The 21,886-nt window shown below is 41.8% G+C and overlaps 1 protein-coding gene across 1 annotated transcript in view; it reads left to right on the plus strand.

The window, feature by feature from the left end:
- Positions 1 to 14,185, plus strand: part of ETS1 (ETS proto-oncogene 1, transcription factor) — a 165,106-nt gene extending 150,921 nt beyond the window's left edge. Inside the window, exons 7-8 of the mRNA XM_069224505.1 lie at positions 11,535 to 11,653; positions 12,335 to 14,185. Of these exons, the coding sequence (XP_069080606.1) occupies positions 11,535 to 11,653; positions 12,335 to 12,550 (335 nt within the window). The 3' untranslated portion in view covers positions 12,551 to 14,185. The remainder of the gene's footprint in view (positions 1 to 11,534; positions 11,654 to 12,334) is intronic.
- The last annotated feature ends 7,701 nt before the right edge of the window (positions 14,186 to 21,886 follow it).

Genomic DNA, 21,886 nt, shown 5'->3' on the forward strand with positions numbered 1-21,886 from the left:
CTACCATCCGGTGGCAGCTTCTTTGCACCCACAGCTGGCATTTCCTGGGCATCTGCCCACTCCCGACTTGATCGTGACTTTTGGACTTGGTCCCCTTGTTCCACAGGTACTCTCATCTGGAAATCCATCGTTGTTGCATTGCTGGTGTTGGTCTTTCCTGCAGAATTCCCCTATCACGACTTCTGTGCTCTTTGGGGAACTTAGGTGCACTTTGCACCCACTTTTCAGGGTCTTGGGGTGGGCTATTTTTCTAACCCTCACTGTTTCTTTACAGTCCCAGCAACCCTCTACAAGGTCACATAGGTTTGGGGTCTATTCGTGGTTCGCATTCCACTTCTAGAGTATATGGTTTGTGTTGCCCCTATCGCTATGTGCCCCTATTGCATTCTATTGTGACTATACATTGTTTGCACTGTTTTCTATTGCTATTACTGCATATTTTGGTATTGTGTACATATATCTTGTGTATATTTGCTATCCTCATACTGAGGGTACTCACTGAGATACTTTTGGCATATTGTCATAAAAATAAAGTACCTTTATTTTTAGTATATCTGTGTATTGTGTTTTCTTATGATATTGTGCATATGACACTAGTGGTACTGTAGGAGCTTCACTCGTCTCCTAGTTCAGCCTAAGCTGCTCTGCTAAGCTACCTTTTCTATCAGCCTAAGCTGCTAGACACCCCTCTACACTAATAAGGGATACCTGGGCCTAGTGCAAGGTGTAAGTACCCCTTGGTACTCACTACAAGCCAGTCCAGCCTCCTACAGGGACCACATTGCTCCCCTCCACAGGCCAATTTCAAACCCGGGACCCCATTCTCTAGAGTCCACCACCATTCAGTGGGGGAAGGGAGTTGTGCGCCCCACTCCCCTGTCTGATTTTGGCCCCGGCGACTCCATTCCCAGGGCCTGGCCATGTCTCTTGGGTGTCCCTCCTCAGGGCACCCAGTGTGCAGTGGAACACGGGGGGAACCTCAAGGTCCCCACGGTCCAGCCAGCTCTCCGCCTCCTGCGAGAGCTGACATTGCTATTGCACACAGGGAGGTGGCGGTCACAAGGGCCAGGGGTTGGGGGTCATGTGGACCCCCCATTACAATTAACATTTTCTGCCCTTGAGCGATGGTTGTCTTTGGGGTGCGGGGGGCGGTGCTTTTGGGACTCAGCTGAAACCGAGCCCCCATATGGCAGCCAACCCTTCCTGTTTGAAGTGTTGGCAGCTAGTCAAAGCTCTGCATTTCAAGCTTGTTTTTCTTCATTAAGTCATCTGGGAGGATCTGCTGTTCTAGGTATACAAGTTTGGACATCCTCAAATTTCTCAACTGCTGAACAGATTTACACCAAATTTGGTGTAATTCCTTCCAGCCGTTCGGGCGGGTAGTCTTCTACAAAACTCCTATTAGAATGATCATGGGAAACACACTTTTTTGACTCTCACATTTTCTTGGCCCCTGCTTGATGGATCACCCCAAAACTTTTCCATGTGCAACAAGAATTACCGACACACTTCTATTGGAAACTCTTGTGAAGATCTGTCAAGTATCTATCTATCTATCTATCTATCTATCTATCTATCTATCTATCTATCTATCTATCTATCTATCTATCTATCTATCTATCACCTGCTGGAGGTCACCAGTAGGGAGTTATAGTTAATACCTAGTTTCTACAAGAAAAGCATTTTTTTGTTTTGCCAATAACTTTGGTGTAGTTTGAGGAATCGTCTAAAGATATTCAAAACTAGTTTGCCACTCACTTCAATTGGTGTCTTGAAAGTTTCAGGATGATTTGTGAAGCGGGAGTCAAGAAAAAGGGTTTCCCAAAACATGTTTTCCCCATGCAATTTCCATAAGGATTTTTAATTTTTTAGATATGATTACTGCTGGACAGCTGTTGATCCAGAAAGTGCCTTTTCTGTTAATTATAAATAGTGTAAATCTGTTCAGTAGTTCTCGAATAATTAAGGGAACAAAGTAATATAGATATCTGGATGGAGCCTAAGCACAAATCCCATGGTAAGGTCTGATTTATGGTACTATCATGAATATTGATCCCAAGATGGCTGCCAGCACTTCCTGGTTGAAGTGCTGGCAGCGATCTGGGACAGGTATACATGATAACACCTTCTACATGATCTAAAGAGCTGAAAACAAGAGCTAAATCTTAAATGTAAGGAAAATGCACTTTAAGAAATACCCTGTAAAAGCCTTCTGCTGTGATTTAATGAATCATGTTTGAGGGAAAACTGTTTTCTCATGATTCTCCCATAGAAGTTATGGAAGGTGCCCCAGAAGCTAAAATGAGAGTATATTTTCTGTAAATTCACACTTATTTTCTCAACCGTATGAGAATTAAGTTTGACATTCTCAGTAAAACATGTACTTCCAACAGGAGCAGCTTGTCAGTTTATCACCTTGTGTTCTACTGCAGCAACCCAGAGTGTCCTAAAGAACTCCTAGAGTGGTAACAGTCTTACTTCTGACAAAGTGTGGCACACCTGAAGCCATCTTGATTGAATCAAACTGGTAAAACTTAAAACATCTAATTTAGAAAGGAATAAAAGAAGGGGGTTTATTTTGTTTGAAAAAAAGGACGTTTTAAGCAAGTTCTCAAATATCTTCCTCTTCTATTTCATCAAAACATCTTGACAAGCAGACTGAAACATGCACTTTTAACACCAGCAGCAGAATGCCAGTTACTCCCTGGTGATTGACAGCTTCCACCATGTTCTAAAGAGTTCTAAAGAGCAACTAGAGTGCTAACATTCAGAAATCATGCCAAAACTGTGGCACATCTGAACGCCATCTTGATGGAGTTGAAGTAGAAAACTGAAAGCATTTTCTAGTGAGGATGCTGCAGTAAAAGAGAAAATTAGGGAGCTTCAAGTAAGTCTCCCAAGATGGCCACCACAGAAAAAAAGAGCCCAAATGAGGAACAAATATCACCCAAATGTAGCCCAAGTATAGTCCATTGACAGAAGTATGCAAAATACTTATTTGTTTTTGCAGTTTTATATAGCACAGACTTGACCTGAAGGTATTAGAGTGCTTTACATGAACATCAGTTTCATTACACAAGGACAAATTCATTTTGTTTTTAGGTATGGGGAAATTGTGAGTTGCAAAGAATCACAGGATGTCTAGCTGATGCTGAAACATGAACCTAGTTCCCCAGTTGCAGAGTCTGCAGCTCTGGCCGTAATGCCACATCCTCTCCCCTAAACGTAACAAATAATCAAATGATCAACTGGATAATAAAAACATAAAAATAGAAAATAATTTTAAAGTGCTTTGATGCTATTTTAGAACTCAGAAAACATTTCCTCATTTTGGTTTTTAGTGCACTAACCATAATGTCTATGGAAATAAGACCCCCACATTTTTATAATTTCTAAAGGAAATGCTTAAGGTATTACAGTTTTGATTACATCAAGATGACTTCAGGTCTGCCACACTTTTGTAAAAAGTATAGAATGATAGCAATCTAGTTGTTCATTAGAATACAATGATGAGGTAGAGGTCAGAGGCACGGACTCAGATAATTTAGGGCAGGGAGGAGGGTGCAGAGGCAAAAAGTTGATTACACTGGGCAGACGAGAGGGGCAGTGGCAGGACAACGGACCATGGCGGGAAGGGAAAAGGAGGACAGGGACAACAAACTAACTATGCAGGACAGGCAAGAGAGGCTGTGGAAATATATCAGACCATTGAGGGCAGAAGAAAGAGTCAGTGGCAGTATAACCATACCTGCCAACAGATCCGATTAAGACAGGAGACTTCTGAGGTTTTGAAGCCCAAAAAAGCTTTAATATATCTGTCTCCTGCCCTAAAATCTCATCATTTTCACTGTAAGTCAATTTTAAAAATCAATTCCCCAGGTTTTTAAAAAAATCTCCCTCTTACCAGGTTGACAATGTTGGGATATATGGTACATTGGATCACGAAGGGCAGGAGGAATGGGTAGTGGCATGGGCTCAGATAACAGAAAGCAGGAGGGAGATGGACAGGGGCACCAAACTGACCTTACAGGGCAGGCATCGGGTTGCAGCAGCACAATACACAACACAGGGCAAGTGGGACGTCAGTGCAGCACAACGGACCGTGGTAAGGAATATGGAAGGGAAAGAGCCATACACATGGACAACAGAAAGCAGAGGGGAAAGAGGCAAGTGCAGCAAGCTGACCATACCAGACAGTCAGGAGGCACAGTTGCAGCATAATAGACCACGATAGGCAGACAGGAGGGGGCAGAGGCATAACAGCAGACGAGACAAGGCAAGTGGTATGGGCTAGGGGCCTGCACATGGAAAATGGGGGGCAGGGGTCAGAGGGCAGGAGCAGCAAGCTGATCATGGAGGGCAGACAGGATGGGGACTGGAAGCTCAACACACCTTGGAGGGCAGCAGTGAGTCTATAATGGCATACACACAGACAACGGAGGGAAGGGGGGAGGCAATCAGGGGCAGAAAGCTGACCAAACAGGGCAGGTGGGAGGGGCTGTGGCAGCACAAAAGACCATGCATGGCAAGCGGAGGATTAGTGGCAGCACATCGGCCACAGTGGGCAAGAGGAAGGGTGCAGGGGCATGCACAAAGGACCTTGGAGGACAGAAGAGAGGGCTAGAGGCTGGACACAGACAAGAAAGGGCAATGGAAGGGGCTTTACAACAGACCACACAGGGCAGGCAAGAGGAGCAGTTGAAGTATAATATAGCATGGAGGGGAGAGGAAAGTGGCAGCAAATTGGCCTATGGAGGACAGGAGGGAGGGGACAGGGGCAGGGCACTCAGACAGTCAATGTGGAGGTGGCATGGACAGGCGGCATCCATCTGACCATGCTGGACAGGTGGGAGGGGCAGTGGCAGCTCAAAAAAACACTTAGATTATATAAGAGTGGCAGGTCCATGGAACATGGTTGGCAAAACCTTAGAAATTCACTAAAAACAAAGGTTATAGGGGCATTATAGTAAGGTTCAGATTTTATACGTACAAAACCATAGAAATTAAGCTGTTAGAGTTATTTCCAGTAACTATAACTCATGCCCCTAAGGCAACTATAACTTGCACCCTCGCCATGCACTGCTAATTACCCCAGATATTACATCACTCATGACATCTTCTATGGCATCATTGATAATATCACAGTAACATTTGCAGTAAAATAATTGATGATAAAACTGTTCGTTGAAGGCATGTCTTGCCTGCTCTGATCACGTCTTGGTGACTGACAGCTGGGCTTTATGCATTCCTTCTAGAGAGCCATAGAAAATGGTAGCTTTAATGTGACATGATGGGCCATCCTGGCAGGATGGGAGGAATGAGCATGACCCAGCCTCACTTGCATTTAAATAGACTGTGTCCTGTTCCCAACCAAAGGGCTCCATACCCTCCTTTAGTGAGTCTGGAGCCAGTGCAGGGCCTCTGCACTTCAAAGGCCCATCTTTGAAGTCTCCATCACTTTAAAGGCACAACTGAGTATAAGAAGTAGACTTCGGACACCACCACTTCAGTACACATCTGGACCTGTGAATACTCTGCCAGGAGTAAGGACTGCTGTGCTGCTGAAAGACCCCCACTCTACTGGACTGCAGTCTGCTTGCTATACTGACTTGCTGCTTGCTGCCCTCTGCCTGGGTGAGAAGGACTGGACCTGTATAAGTTTACCCCAGATGACTCCAAGGGCTAGTTGACTGGCCTTCTAATCTGATGTCTCCGTGACATAAAAGACTTCCAACCACCCTCTGTCTGCACCTGGACTCTGCCATCTGTGAGTTTACCCTGCAAGTGGTGCCACTCCAGTCCCAAACCTTTGGAAGTAGCCCCAAGGTGTTTTTTCAGCTGAACTGATGCACCCTCTGCTGACGGATGCATCATCAAGAAGAACTAATGCATCTCCTCGGCTGAGCGGTGCAACCTCGAGCAGAACTGATTAATCGCCGCTATTGCGTGGATTGGGCCAGTCGCAATAGACTTGCATGGCCACTGCATCCCGCATCTTAGATTCGACACATCGCTTTCACAACCACCACTGCGCAAAGCTTTTCTCGGTGCAAGCTCCTCGGATCTCTCGCTGACAGCAACCTCAACGATGATGAATAAACTGCGCATCACAGTTTCATCACTCTTCGGAACCAGCGCATCATCTCGACTGCACAATATATCCTTGATATTGGCCTTCGCATCACAAGTCCTATCAACAGGATCCTCAACCTTGATGCAAAAGGACCTCACAGTGCAGCCTCACTGCATCTCGGAACTGACGAATTACCTTGGCTGCACAAAGCGTCTTTGATTCGGATCGATGCAATGTTCCACAGCCTGGATTTAAGTTACTTTAGGTTCAGCTGGCCTAACTGGGTCCCTGTAGCCAGCCCGCACTCCATTGTCAGCATGAACTTTTGTCCAGCCAGCCTGCCAGATACCCCCAAAAGCACTTCTTGGTGCTATTTTCACTTAAAACTGAAATTCAATATCTCCAGTTTGCACTATTGGAATTTTGTTGTTTTGTTTTTTAAATTTATTTAATTCATATCTGTTTTTCTAACCTAGTTTGGAATCTTTTTGTGGGGTGCTATGACTGTTTTACTTTTTGAAGTGTTTCACAAATACTTTGCACATTGCCTGTAAGTTAAGCTTGACAGCTCTGTGCCAAGCTACCAGAGGGTGAGTGTAGGAAGTTGGCTCTGTATGCACTATTTCAAAGTAAGGAATAGTATGCACAGAGTCCAATGGTTCCTCTTAGAGGTAAGATAGTGGCAAAGAGAGATAATTCTAATGCTCTATTTTGTGGTAGTGTGGTTGAGCAGTAGGCTTATCAAAGGAGTAGTGTTAAGCATTTGTTGTACACACACAGGCAATACATGAGGAACACACACTCAGAGACAATTCCAGGCCAATAGGTTTTTGTATTGAAAGATATATTTTCTTAGTTTATTTTAAGAACCACAGGTTCAAGACTTACATGTAATACTTCAAATGAAAGGTATTGCAGGTAGGTACTTTAGGAACTTTGAATTAGCAAAATAGCATATACAGTTTTCACATAAATGACATATAGCTATTTTAAAACTAGACACAGTGCAATTTTCAACAGTTCCTGGAGGTAGTAAGAGTTTGTTAGTTTTTGCAGGTAAGTAAACCACCTACGGGGTTCAAGTTTGGGTCCAAGGTAGCCCACCATTGGGGGTTCAGAGCAACCCCAAAGTTACCACACCAGCAGCTCAGGGCCGGTCAGGTGCAGAGGTCAAAGTGGTGCCCAAAACACATAGGCTTCAATGGAAAAGGGGGTGCCCCGGTTTCAGTCTGCCAGCAGGTAAGTACCCGCGTCTTCGGAGGGCAGCCCAGGGGGGTTTTGTAGGGCACCGGGGGGGACACAAGTCCACACAGAAAGTACACCCTCAGTGGCACGGGGGCGGCCGGGTGCAGTTTGCAACAAGCGTCGGGTTTTCAATAGAAAACAATGGGAGACCAAGGGGTCTCTTCAGCGATGCAGGCAGGCAAGGGGGGGCTCCTCGGGGTAGCCACCACCTGGGCAAGGGAGAGGGCCACCTGAGGGTCGCTCCTGCACTGGAGGTCGGATCCTTCAGGTCCTGGGGGCTGCGGATGCAGTGCCTTTACCAGGTGTTGGGTCTTTGAAGCAGGCAGTCGCAGTCAGGGGGAGCCTCGGGATTCCCTCTGCAGGCGTCGCTGTGGGGGCTCAGGGGGGTCAACTCTGGCTACTCTGGGTCTCGCAGTCGCCCGGGAGTCCTCCCTGAAGTAATTGTTCTCCACAAGTCGAGCCGGGGGTGTCGGGTGCAGAGTGCCAAGTCTCACGCTTCCGGCGGGAAACGCGTGTTGTTTCAAAGTTGCTTCTTTGTTGCAAAGTTGCAGTCTTTGGTGAACAGAGCCGCTGTCCTCTGGAGTTCTTGGTCCTTCTAGATGCAGGGCAGTCCTCTGAGGCTTCAGAGGTCGCTGGTCCCTGTGGAAAGCGTCGCTGGTGCAGTGTCTTTAGAAGTGGGGAGACAGGCCGGTAAAGCTAGGGCCAAAGCAGTTGGTGTCTCCGTCTTCTCTGCAGGGTTTTTCCAGCTCAGCAGTCCTCTTCTTCTTAGGTTGCAGGAATCTAGTTTCCTAGGTTCTGGGGAGCCCCTAAATACTGAATTTAGGGGTGTGTTTAGGTCTGGGAGGGCAGTAGCCAATGGCTACTGTCCTTGAGGGTGGCTACACCCTCCTTGTGCCTCCTCCCTGAGGGGAGGGGGGCACATCCCTATTCCTATTGGGGGAATCCTCCATCTGCAAGATGGAGGATTTCTAAAAGTCAGAGTCATCTCAGCTCAGGACACCTTAGGGGCTGTCCTGACTGGCCAGTGACTCCTCCTTGTTTTTCTCATTATCTCCCCTGTACTTGCCGCCAAAAGTGGGGGCTGTGTTCAGGGGGTGGGCATCTCCACTAGCTGGAGTGCCCTGGGGCATTGTAACACGAAGACTGAGCCTTTGAGGCTCACTGCTAGGTGTTACAGTTCCTGCAGGGGGGAGGTGTGAAGCAGAGAGCAAAAAGGCCCTCACCACATGGGTTTAGAAACTCGTCTCTCAGCAGCAGGCTGGCACAGACCAGTCAGTCCTGCACTGAACAATTGTGTAAAATACAGGGGGTATCTCTAAGATGCCCTCTGTGCGCATATTTTGTAATAAATCCAACACTGGCATCAGTGTTGGTTTATTATTCTGAGAAGTTTGATACCAAACTTCCCAATATTCAGTGTAGCCATTATGGAGCTGTGGAGTTCGTTTTTGACAGACTCCCAGACCATATACTCATATGGCTACCCTGCACTTACAATGTCTAAGATTTTGCTTAGACACTGTAGGGGCATAGTGCTCATGCACCTCTGCCCTCACCTGTGGTATAGTGCACCATGCCTTAGGGCTGTAAGGCCTGCTAGAGGGGTCACATAACTTTCCAAAAAGTGCTCTTTTTTAGCTAGTTTGTGCATGGAAGCTTTCTGGATGATTTGTCAAGCAGTGGCTGAAAAGAATGTGGGGGTCCCAAAACACATTTTCCCCACTTATTTTCCCATAGGAACTTTAGATGCCACTACAGCCTAAACCACTGATTGGATTTAACACCAAATTTGGCAGAAAGCTAGACCTTGGTCCAGAAAAAGAAGTTTTTGTGTTTTGGTGAAAATCCATTACGTAAACTTTACCTATGGATGTGAATGCTCCACAGATCCAGAAAGATCTCAAACTGAGATCTGATTGGCTGGCACCACTTCAACAGGAAAGTAGTGGCAGCCATCTTAGGGCTCAGGACTAGTTCCCAAGTGTTATAAAAAAAGTTTAAAAAAAGACACAAGGGGATGGGGCTAAAACAATTATTATTTTTTTAGGTTTTTCTGCAAATTCATGAAGGTTCCCCAAATCCACCACATAATTTAAAAGAAAACAAATAAGCACAGTCTCCTTTTTGTATTTTTAAGCCCCTTTGCGGGCCAGGTCCCTGGGAGGGAAACATTTACAAAGATGTACAATGTGTTCAATACATGTACACACCTGTGGTGCATTAGGAAGACATGCGTTTTGTAAACTATTAGATGGACACTAGAGGAACAAAATTAGGTAGAAAACGAATATGGTACTTACCTGCCTCTATGTAAACTATAAAACAAAATATCACACTCATTGGATGATGTGATGTCATAGAACATGACATAAGTGATATCATATGTGACACCATAAGATGTGCATTGCTGGTGTGCAAGTTATAGCTATCTCTGCTTGCTATAACTGGTTAATTTCTGTGGGTTTTTTAAAAGTTCAAAACATTAATGTTATCACTGACCAATGGCGTTACTTTAACCTTTGTTTATTCGGTGACTTTATACGTTTTTTTTTAAACAAAACCAGATCTTGTGCCAACTTCTCCCCCTCCTCCCAATTTGGGACAGGAAAGAAAAGTTGCAGGACCAAAAACTGTGGTTCCTGTTGCTTTGATCCTGTCTTTGAATTACATAAAAACAAACAAAAGGAAAGAGACAAACTGGGTGATCAACTCAATTATTGGGGTGTGCGATTTTATACATTTTTTATCAGTATTTCTTTATTTATATGTATTGTGCCTACAAGAAGGCATCAGAATTGGCATATTGTATGAATTTCTGTTTTCTAGTATTTTTACTGCCAGATAGAGCAGGTCTAGCTAGGAATACCTTACCTATTGTCTGTTACTGTAAATTCATGTAAAATGTTAAACCATAAATGAAAAGGGCCTTTTGGACTCCTAACCATAGAGCCAGTGGTGAAAACGCTTAGGTGGTAGAAGAAAAGTAAAAACAAAAAACTGAAAAATGTGAAATTACTGGTTCCGAATATTTATGGATTTACGTTTTTTTTTTTTACTTTAACCTTTGTTTTTTAAGTGAATATATATATATATATATATATTTTTTTTTTTACATGGGTGTTTATCCCCACACATACAAAATGGACTTTACAAATATATCTGCAAACAGACTTCCTGCGACGTAATGGCCGGTAATGATGTAGCACCTTTCCCATGTTGTACCTCACAACGAAATGGCATGCAACCATCTACTTCTAGTAGCATTTTCCCACAACAGTGATATTGAGGAATGCACAGCAACTTTCAATTATTTAGTATTTAATTATTTGTATGTAAATCTCCATGCATCATGTGTCCCGGGGACACAAAGCCTATCATTTGCTGGAAGGAAAAATTCAGGAAAGTCTATCTCAATGCAACTGTTAAGCTCATTTACATCCATCTCCGTTAGCAAAAGAGGATGTTATGTTTGTTATGTTATGTTATTAGTTCTTATATAGCGCAAACTACCCGGAGGCCTTGTAGCGCTGTTCAGACTGAAAGGAAAGAAAGACTGGCAGAATCATTAGGCTACTATAGGGGGGAGGTATTAACTTGCAATTAAAATAGCCAGGTTTTACTGGCTTTGCGAAATTCTGTCTCCTGGGTCATCATACGAATGTTCATTGGCAGGGAGTTCCAGAGTTTAGCTCCCTGGTACTTCAAGGATCTTCCTCCCCAAGATAATCTTTTTACTTTGGGAATCAAAACAGAGCAAAATAATTTTAGAGCTATACATAGTAGTAAAAGTTTCAGAGTACATTACCACTGGCTCACTTCTTTCCATCATATCATTCCCTCTTTCTCCACATTTTTCTATTGTCGCTGGGTTTACAGGGGCATACCTATTATGTTGAGGTGACCACATGGTTGAACAAAGTTAGCACTAACTGAATTATTGCATGATTTTGAAAGTCTATGTTCATTGGTCATTTGATACTACTACTATGGGTACTACTGATGGCACTTATCCTTCTTCTGAAAGCGGATCGACCAGAGAGTTCTGTGGTGTAGGGATGGGAATGCTTATCGTGGACTAATCCTGTTAACTAGCAAGTGAGACGATGTCTTTGAAGATGACCTGTACGATATTAGGGTCTTGCACCATGTTTTGTTTGGGATAAACAACCCTCAGGTGACCAATTTTCAAGAATTGTGTTGGTGTATGTTTTCCCAGGTAGTGGGCCTATCCAGCTGTGGCAATTTCTGCTTGAGTTGCTCACTGACAAGTCATGCCAGTCCTTTATAAGCTGGACGGGCGATGGCTGGGAATTCAAGCTTTCAGACCCTGATGAGGTAAGTGAGATAATACCTTACACCTTGTTCTCATTTAATTGACTGAGCTTCGATATTACACAAAATGTCATCCTTTTTTTGTATAGTGGCAGCCTGAAGTCCTCAGGCTCAGTAGTGGCATTTGGTAGATCCTGGATAGTGTAATGTGGTGGACTATCAAACAGCGCTGGGAGCTGCAGTTGTAGCTCGACTACGTTTCATAATAACGACATGCTTTATATTGGGCAAGGGTAGACTTTTTTCTAATACACTATGCTAAATAAGCCTCAAAGCAAATGTTAGGTCTCCCAGAATATTTCGTATGAACCTATATCACATTTAATGTCAATTTCAATACTGTCTCGTTTGGAAGGCCCAGTACACAATTACCCTTGCTAAGAATGCCACTAGTTAAAAGATGTCAGAACGGTTCAAATGAGTCAAGACTTTGTATGAAATAACTTATATATCCTCAATAAATTGAAAACTATATTCCGTTTTTTTAACGCAGTTCATCCTAGCATGTTTGGCCATGAACTATCATTGGGTATAAGAACTTACATTCTATATATGCTTCTCTTAATAGATAATGTCAAAAGAAATGTGCATGCATGTGTGTGTGTGTGTGTGTGAGTGTGTGTGTGCATAATCATCTCTTGCAACTTAAAATTGTTTTTTTGATGATCATGTCTCATTTCCCAGGTCGCAAAAAGGTGGGGTAAAAGAAAAAATAAGCCGAAAATGAACTATGAGAAATTGAGCCGAGGCCTGCGTTACTACTATGACAAAAATATCATCCACAAGACGGCTGGCAAACGTTATGTGTACCGTTTTGTATGTGACCTGCAAAGCCTGTTGGGATACACAGCAGAGGAGTTGCATGCCATGCTGGACGTCAAGCCTGACAACGATGAGTAAACGACCAACTTGGAAGCCTGGGAAGAAACAAGAGTGCCTACAATTATTTTTTTAAACAACAAAAGAAACGTTTTTTAAAGTATCCTGCACTGTTAATATGGCCTTACTTTAGCACATTGTGCTGACAGCAGAGGATGAAATTGTAACGAGGACACTGTTTGAAGTGCAGACGGGTGCCAACTTCCCCCCTCCTCCCAATTTGGGACAGGAAAGAGAAGTTGCAAGACCAAAAACTGTGGTTCCTGATGTTTTGACCGTGTCTTTGAATGACCTAAATACAAGCAAAAGGAAAGAAGACAGACTGAGCGACCAAATCAATTGTTCGATTGTGTGATTTTATACATTTGTTGCCAGTATTTCTTGATTTATTTGTATTGTGCTACAGGAAGGTCTCAGAACTGCCATATTGTATGTATGTCTGTTTTCTAATATTTTTACTATCAGGCAGAGCAGGTGCAGCTAGGAATATTTACTTTACCTATTGTTTGTTACCGTAAATCCATGTAAAATGTTAAAACAAAAATGAAAAGGGCCTTTTGCAGACCTAGCCATAGAGCCTGTGGTGAAAACGCTTAGGTGGTAAAAGAAAAGAAAAAACGAAAAGAAAAATGTGAAATTATTGGTTCCGAATATTTATGGGCTGCATCAAAATCGCTATGATTGCACCAACATGATAGTTCTTAAAACCCTCACTTTTTTGCGAGGGTATACTTGACGTTTTTTTGTATATTTGTTTTTAAAGTAGACATCTATATTTAAACAACACGAACCAGTATTAAATCCATTGTGGAGATACATGTTTTTGTGCCACCGGTGGATTGTTGTATTTCATTTGAAAAAAAAAGCACTCCACCAAACAGAAATGTTATCCGAGCTCATCTTTCTGTTTTAAATAATTAGTTTTTCCCGGAAGCAGGTACATTTAGCTGCCAGCGTAAAGATTCCTTTAATTTTATTGATATTTTCGCAGTCGCAGACATAGCAGTATCTGGTGTTGACCCACACAATGTTAGAACTCTGAGATATTTTTTAAAGGACAATAATCTAAGAGCCCCAGTAAGGGCTCTGGATACATTGTTTATTGTTGCTGCAGTGGTCGGTGGCCCCAGTAGTCTCCTGCAAGGCCAGGGCCTGCAGACACTCAATGGAAGGGCGTTGACCATTCGCCAGAAAAGCTTTCTTTAACATCAATATTGTCTAGCTCCTTTAGTTACTTTTACCAAAGCTGCATTGTTATGCGGCATTTTGTGTCCAAAACGGAGCAGAATTGAAAACAAGCCCTTCTTTCATATTCAAAATTTGAAATCCTTGAAAAATTACCATTTTAAATGTGATATAAATACTGGAAATGTAATGTACCGTACTAGAGATGTTTTGTGAGATGCTGTAGTAGTGAAAGCTGTCATTTGGTTCTTTGACAGAGCCTGAGATACGATGACACGTGCAGGGTAGACATGGCAGAACAGCAGGTGTCTTCAATGTTTTTTTCTCCAGGAGGGAAACAAAACAGAATGGACAGCGAAGATCAAAATAGCATTTCATTTCAACATTAGTTTATTGGGCCATCATTCTTTCACAACCATACCACAGAAAACAAACAAATTATATTATCAATTTTAAAAGAACATAGATATTAAAAAAGAAACAAGAAAATGCACACAAATATTTATATTCAGGTGTAAAATATTACCATTGAGCTATAATCATGTGAGGAAATAGGGATCCTATTGGGGCTTTCAATAAAGGTTGTCACACTGCCAGAGGTTAGGTGACTTCTTGAAAAGATAGGGATAAAACAAAAGGTTGCATCACAAATGGCTTCAATAAAATGTACAGTTTCCTACTAAAGAGAACCGTAGTTAACCATCAAGCTTCTTATGCACTAAATAAATCTACTAGTCTTTATATCGAAGGACAAGTGGGAGGCTGATTTGTGTCCTGATATATCAAATCAAATATGTTGTAACTAAGTATATTCGGAGTTTCTCTAAGGTGGATGCAACAGAGATTTAAACAAATCCAAACCAAGTAGGAATATTGCTGTTTGAAATGTTAGAGCTAAACAAAATAGCAAGCTACTATTTTCTTGATCGAGGTAGGCAGGCTACTTTCCTTCGAAACAACATTATTTGTACTGCTGTTTATCATAGATATTTTGTCGTATAATAAAATTGGGTAAAGTGTACTTGTTCTGTTGGTTTTAATAGGAGAAAAGAAAAAAAATATTGTCTGAAGGAGGGCAGCAATGCTATTTTTGACCAAACAAAAAGTGAATCATTATCTGGACCGTAACTTTGAATAATTAGCTTGATTATCACTGAACATTTTTTAAACTAGTTTATTTTGAATCATATGTTGAAATATTGTCAGACATCAATAGTTCGGTGTAAACAATATATCAAACTTTTTATCTCTAGTTTGTACTTGGTTCTATGTATTTTATAAATAACTTCTACCTTTATCTGCATATTTGTGGTTTAAAAGAATATTAAGCTTTCATTTGTGCTATTTTCTCTAGGTTTAAAGGGGATGTCTCACTCATTGATTTGCTTACAATATGAAATTGCAGAATCACTCTTTGATTTGTCCAGTTTGAAGTCAGCAATTGGTAGTTACCAGCTTAATCGGTCATTCCTATTTCCTAAAACATATTGAGTAAGAAACAGGCAAATTATACTTATTTCTATATTTGGAGCACCCCTTCCAGTTCACCACCAGGACGTAGCAAAGTAACCGGCTTATTTTCTGCTTTAAATGGATCAGAGAATCAAGGACGAAGGGTGATTGTGCCATATGCTGAGTTCCAGATACTAAAGTTGGAAAAACGTTACGGAAATCACAATGGAAACAAAAATAAATTGACTGGATGAATCTTTGATTTTGTTTTGTGGGATATTCCATGGCAAACAAATGTTATGGGTGTAAATTCCCTTACGTAGAACATACAGTTTAACTTTGAGTGTTTTCTCCAAGTCCCCCTGCACATATTTTCACAGCTTTATCACTACCTCGGGTTAGGATGGATAGATACATTTAAGAGATTGATTTCTGTAATAACATTTGTTTAATGTGATTAGGCAAACATGTTGCTGTAAGGTGGAGTGTGTTGGAAATATGGATATGCCTCTGTGCTAGCATGCAGGTCTTTGCAGGACTGACACAGATGCAGGCAGCAGAGAAAATGTATCTGGCTGTCAGTATTCTCAGAAACTGGTGTTAATGTCTGGAAGCTACAGAATTAACATTTGGTCTTAAAGAGGTACATATTATAAGTCCATTCCCTACACTTTCTATCCCCCAAATATACGCTCATGTCACATCTGCAGACATTTGCCATCTTTCTGCCCCCTTTCACCCTCTGCCTTAGCTTTCTACCATCCACTACAAGTGTGAGACTCCGGCGCATCTATCCTGCATCAATATTTACCAAGTCAAATGATTAGTAGCAGTGCATATACACTAAAACGTTGCTCTCAGGCGCATGCTGTGAAGAAAAGCCGTGTGGGAAAGTATATCAGGAAGCATGGCAACTGGTTTACAAAATTAATCGTTTGGCCCATCACAACAGTTGGAGAGCCTACTGACATACATGAGGATGTGTTTTTTGCCTTGTCCCTCCGATATGATCTGTTGCATACAATGACAGAAAATATTAAGTGGACCTATGCTGTCTTTTCCATTGGCTCCCAGTCATGTAGAGGAACAACTTCAAGGCACTGTACATTTTGCACAGAGCCCTTCGAAATCAAGGCCCCTGTATTTCCTGACAGCTGCTTGTTCATTACAATCCTGGCAGAGCTCTCAGATCCTCCAACACTCTCCAAGTCATAGCTCCACCCGTGAGAAGGGCAAGAAAGGGAGGAAAATCCTTCAGGTGCAATGTGGCAAAACTTTAAAACACTCTGATCTCCATGGAACTTGAGCCCACAGTCTGTGTTGTTTAACCAGCGCTGGGATGCCTACCGGTCTCCAAGCTTTCAACAGAATTGCCTTTGGTATTACTCCTATGTATCAGGGTTTGTAAGAGATGTGTTTTATGATCCCTGTGCATTCCTGGTCTCTTACAAAATAAGGGAAAGGGAGCACCGAGGCGCTGCAACAAGTAGCACATCTGCCTCTCTTGCCTTAGTGGTTTAAAGTCGATTATCAAAAAAGAATCATACTTATCTATATAAAGCCAGTGGATAATGGGAGCTTTCCTTGGTAGAAGAGAAACTCAGATCCCGTGTCGCGATGCTCAGTCCCCCTTGCCCTGAGCATGCCCTCTGTGTCGTGAGCACAGAAAGGCAGAGGGTGCGGGAAGATGGTGTCTATAATTTCATTCAAGAAAAAGCATATGAAATTAGCAGTAGCGTTTTCTTCAATACAACCAAATGAAAAAAAACAATCGAGCATATAAAACTAAGTGAAATTGAGATGGGTAGCTGGTGGTTTGAGCCTAAAAGTGAAGGACAAATATAGCTGTTTGTACCCGAGGCCTCCATTGAAAGATCACTAAACAAAAGGGCCAGACAGATTGACAACCCCTTCCTTCAATTTCCCATTTCATCTAGGGACGCCTTGATGTAGGTTTGAATTCAAACATATGGAAATCTTAAGAACTCCATTTTTATGTTGTACACTAGGAATTTCTGTAATTTGGACATGACATGTGGCACCTTATAAACATAGTTTTCAGATCCATGGTTAGAAACAATAAAACGTTTGCAAATGAGCAAGATGGAACTGTCTCATTCATTTGAGAAGTGTTTAGATGAAGGCAGATAGTGAGCAATTGGGTCAAAATGATTAGAAAGAAATTTAAATGTTCTGAGTTGTGCACTTTATAGTAGTCTGATACTGAACAGCAGTCCTATGAATGGGACCATAATGTGCCTTGTAGAAGTAGTGGCATAACAAGGGAATGGAGATAGCTAACCAATTTCTCGCTTGTCATCACAGTAGCATGAGAGAAGAAGAAGGGGAATGGATTTTCTCTAATCGCATGTGGTGAAGGGAAGTTAACTGACTTTAAACGCTCATGGGTTGATTTAGTGTTGGAGATAGATGATGAGAGAATGAAGGAAAGGTAATCTAGATCAGATAGAGGGTCTTTGTGGCAGCGCCGCCTTTGTTTGTCCTGGGACTCAGGGAACGATGCAGGTTACATCAGTAGTGGAATAGGGGTATGGATTTCAGGAATCTTTGCCACCTCTTGCAACATGATTATATTAACAGTTTCTATCACACCAGAGGTTAACATACACAGTCAAATAAACTTTGGTGTAGAGCTCCTAGATGTTCTAACCAAGCAAAATTCTTCACGATAGACCAGGATTAACTACAGTGTGTGGATCTTTCGGGCAACAATGAAAATTTGTTTTTAGTTAGTTTGAACCCAGATAAACCAACATAAAAATATATACTATTCCCCCTCATTCCACAACCACACCAAAAAACAACACATACAAATCATACAGTTTCAACATGTAGTCAATGACGTCAATGATTCTGAAAAAGATAGTGTCACAGATGTTGACCTAATTTTCTAACTATGTGATATTTGGTGGAGAAATGTACTATTTTCAAGATGAAGTTCCAAAGGGTATTTGAGGAAGGTGTAGAATTCTTTGCAGACAAAAGCCTCCTACTATGCTTTAAAAAAATCCAGGTTAAATGAGAAATTAGAAACTTTTGGGTCCATAATAAAACAGCCACTTTTGTCGTAATCCTCTGCTTATAACAGTAAAGGTCTCAATTTAAACCTGCCACATATCCGGAAAAGAATACCTAGCAAGCATGAATGAATTTAATACAGTGTAATTGCATATAGTTGCACAGTAGTAAACCCTACTCAAGAGATGGAGATCAAGACAGGCAAGTCAGTGGATCAAGGTAGCTTTTGCTTTGGAAGCTGAAAAAACTTATGGGCGTTAATAAACTATTCCCCAGCACTTTTTCATCCTGGAAATAATTATAGATTTGCTTCCGTGGCAGGCAGGGAACCCCATATTTGGTGTAGGGAAATGGGCTGGAATATTTTCCCCGTAGTGGAAAAAAAGGAAAAATGTGCCTTTCCCCCATGCATAACTGTATTCGACAAAGCAATTCTGCATTGAGGAAAAATTCGGAAAATTAGAACTAGATAAAAGTAGTAATTCAGTATTCCAGACGTTATGTATGGATGATATTTCAATTCAATAAAATAAAAGATCCCATAGTAAAAATCTGGAAATTCTTTGACTTGCAGCTATGGTTTTATTAAACATGTAGGACATGCAGTAGGTATGTGTTATGTATTCATTTTCAGAGCATCTGAAAGATAAATGATACATAGAGGGTTCATTAGACAGCAACAGCCCATAGGCATTTTAAAAAAGAAAATCAATTTACATTGCCACAAGGCCAAGATAAATTTTAGGACTTGGCAGACACACTATACAAAACAAAATGCTAAAATTGTTGCTGTTAGAAAAGGTATTTTATAGTCAATGCAAAAGATGTGGCTCTAGGTAATTCAGGACTTTCAAAAACCCAGCTAAATTTCAGTGCTTTACAGCTTCAAATGCCCAGAATAGTATCAGTGCATACCCTACTGATGAATAGTTTTCAGCTATCTGTGAGAGTGAATAGTTCTTATTTCATGATGTAGGCACACAGTATTTTCACAACAGAGAGATAAATATTGGGTACAAAATCATCTGCTTTCCATTTTAATCTAGATACATTGAAAAATTAATGTGTACTAGGCAGCAGTTCTATGTGAATTCTTTAGAACATTTTTAGCTGCAAGAGATTGCAGATTTTGCTATGCATATTTCCCTTGTTTGTTACCAACGAACTTTAACGATCCCAGACTGAGCTTGCTATATTCTGTTACCTCACCAGAATACCAGCTGCCACACTGTACCAGATTCACATCCATGAGCTGCATAACCACTCAACTGACTTAATAATTACAGTTTGTTTTCTGAGTTTCAACAGCAACTCTATTTTGGTCATTAGAAATTGCTTTAATGTACCACAAATGTAATTTTATTACCATCTCAGGAATTCTCCACACATTACTGTCCCAAAGTCATGCATTATATGTCAATGCTGTGTATTTATACTTACTTCCTTTCCAAGAATAGGATGCAATCAGTGTAGTAAGACTGTTGAAATTAAATGTTCAATCACTAGAGTTTAGCTTTTCTTTCAGTTGCCCTAGCTGCATAACTGCATGATGCATAAGTGTGGGAGACACTTTAAACATTCCAAAGATATTTCAATAGAGGATTACAAGCAAAGAAATAGTAGATCATTTTATGTTTTTGTGACAACAATGCCTCAGTAAAATTCAATTTTACCTTTGTTTGCAGCTAATACTGTTTAACACAAAATGTCAACCATCTATTCTTAGTCTGAAAGGACTTTCTGTTTTGACACCCAAATTCACATAATTAATGTTTATCTACATCTATATTTTTAAAGAGGTAAAAGTTATCAAATGTCTGAAACAATCACAGATGTCTTTAAACAAAGATGGTGCTTCAAGACAGTGGTAGCTTGAGATGTAGCAACATTCATTTGCATGTTTGTATGTTGTAAAAAAAATGAAATGGTTTGAAAATATTTTCTTTTTCATAAAAGTTCATAGCTGATGCTGGCACATCATTTTCAGGAGAGTTTTTATATATAAATATCTTTAAATTCTGTATCCTTGTTTCTTGTTGTATTTTTTACTCGATTAAAAAAGATACATTTATCATAAACATGTGTTGTTTATTGTGAGAATGTTTTATCGGTTATCTCAGTATTTTATGTTATATTCAGTGTTGTATGAGGGATAAAATGTTGAGGGGCTCTGAAAGGGGTGTGACCAAAGTGGTGTAACTATGATCCCTTGAAAGACAAGTGTTGTAGGAAATTGGGTTGCTGGTTGGGGTGGTGGGGTGGGGTGAAACCCTACTCTAGCAGCAACCACAATTTTTGTCAGGGTGAATTCACAAACAAACTACAAATAATTCTGTGCTGAGCCCTGATGTAGATTGGCTAAAGTAGCCAGGCTTAATTAGAGGCAATGTGTAAAGCATTTATGAAGGACTTCAGACAGTCATAAAGAGGGAACGCAACACAAGAACAATCAGACACACATTTTTGAGAAATAGAGTAAATGTAATAAATTATTTGAGACCAAAACAGCAAAAATTCAATCAGTAGAACCAGAGATATGCAATTTTAAAGATTTAAGTGACAGTTGTGCCTAAAATCATGAAGCAACAGTTGGGGTTATCTGGTCATGAAGGACCAATGGACCAAGACAAAGTTTCACGCTCAGGGTGACTACGCTGGGGTGCAGGGTGAAGATAGGGACCAAGTTAGGTCTACTGAACAAGTTAGCTTAAATCCTGGTTGTGGTTACCTTACGAGACCCTGAGTAGATGCGTCCCACAGCACCGGTTCTGACAAAGCTGCAGGGCTATGGTGTGATGTCCTGCGTTATAGTCAAAGATGCTATTGACAAGGGGCTTGAGGTGCAAAATCCTGCATCGAGGATGCGTCACTCAGCGGCGGTTCCAAGGAGCTGCGGGCTACGATGCAATGTCCTGCGTTGTCGCTTACGCCATTGATGGGGTTTGTGATGTCAAGTCCAGCATAGAGGACGCTTTGCACTACAGCAATTCCTGGTGGCTGTGGGCTGCGGTGCAATTGGGATGCATTGCTCACTGGTGGTTCTGATGCAGCACTGCAAGGAGAGGCACAACACTGCTTCGGTGTTGCCCAAAGACCCCAGCTTCGCTGACGGAGCAACTTCAGGCCCACTTCCAAGAGTCCAGGTTTGGAATGGCACAACATGGGGGAGGCAAGACTGTCACCAATCAGAGTCCAGGTGCTGGTTTCAAGGTAGTTGGAGTATTTTCTGTCCCTGAGGCTCTGATCAGAATGCTAGCCACCTAGCCTTTGGAGCCAATCTGGTGATCCTGGGTTCAAGATGCAGGTCTAGATTTTTCACTCAGGCAGTAGGGTGGCAAGGTAGCAGGGCAGCAGAGTAGCAGTCTTTCTTGCAGCAGTGCAGCACAGCATCCTTTCTGAGTCTTCCAGAGGTCCAGTGGTGTACTGACGAAATGGGTCTGAGGGTACATTATTTATACGTGGTGCCAACTTTGAAGTAGAAGGTTCACGAGGTTACCACCCCAGTGGCATTTGGAATTCCTGCCTCCTTCCAGCTTGTCTAGGGGTTCAAAAGATGAGTGTCAAACCTGTTTTGAGTGTGCTTATGCAGAGGCTTTGAGATTTGCAGTGTGGCAGGTGACAGCTCGACCATCCCTATCAAGTCAGAGATAGCCCATCCTGCCAATACCTATTTCCCCTATG

The sequence above is a fragment of the Pleurodeles waltl genome, chromosome 3_1 (assembly GCF_031143425.1).
Source record: "Pleurodeles waltl isolate 20211129_DDA chromosome 3_1, aPleWal1.hap1.20221129, whole genome shotgun sequence".
Lineage (NCBI taxonomy): Eukaryota > Metazoa > Chordata > Amphibia > Caudata > Salamandridae > Pleurodeles > Pleurodeles waltl.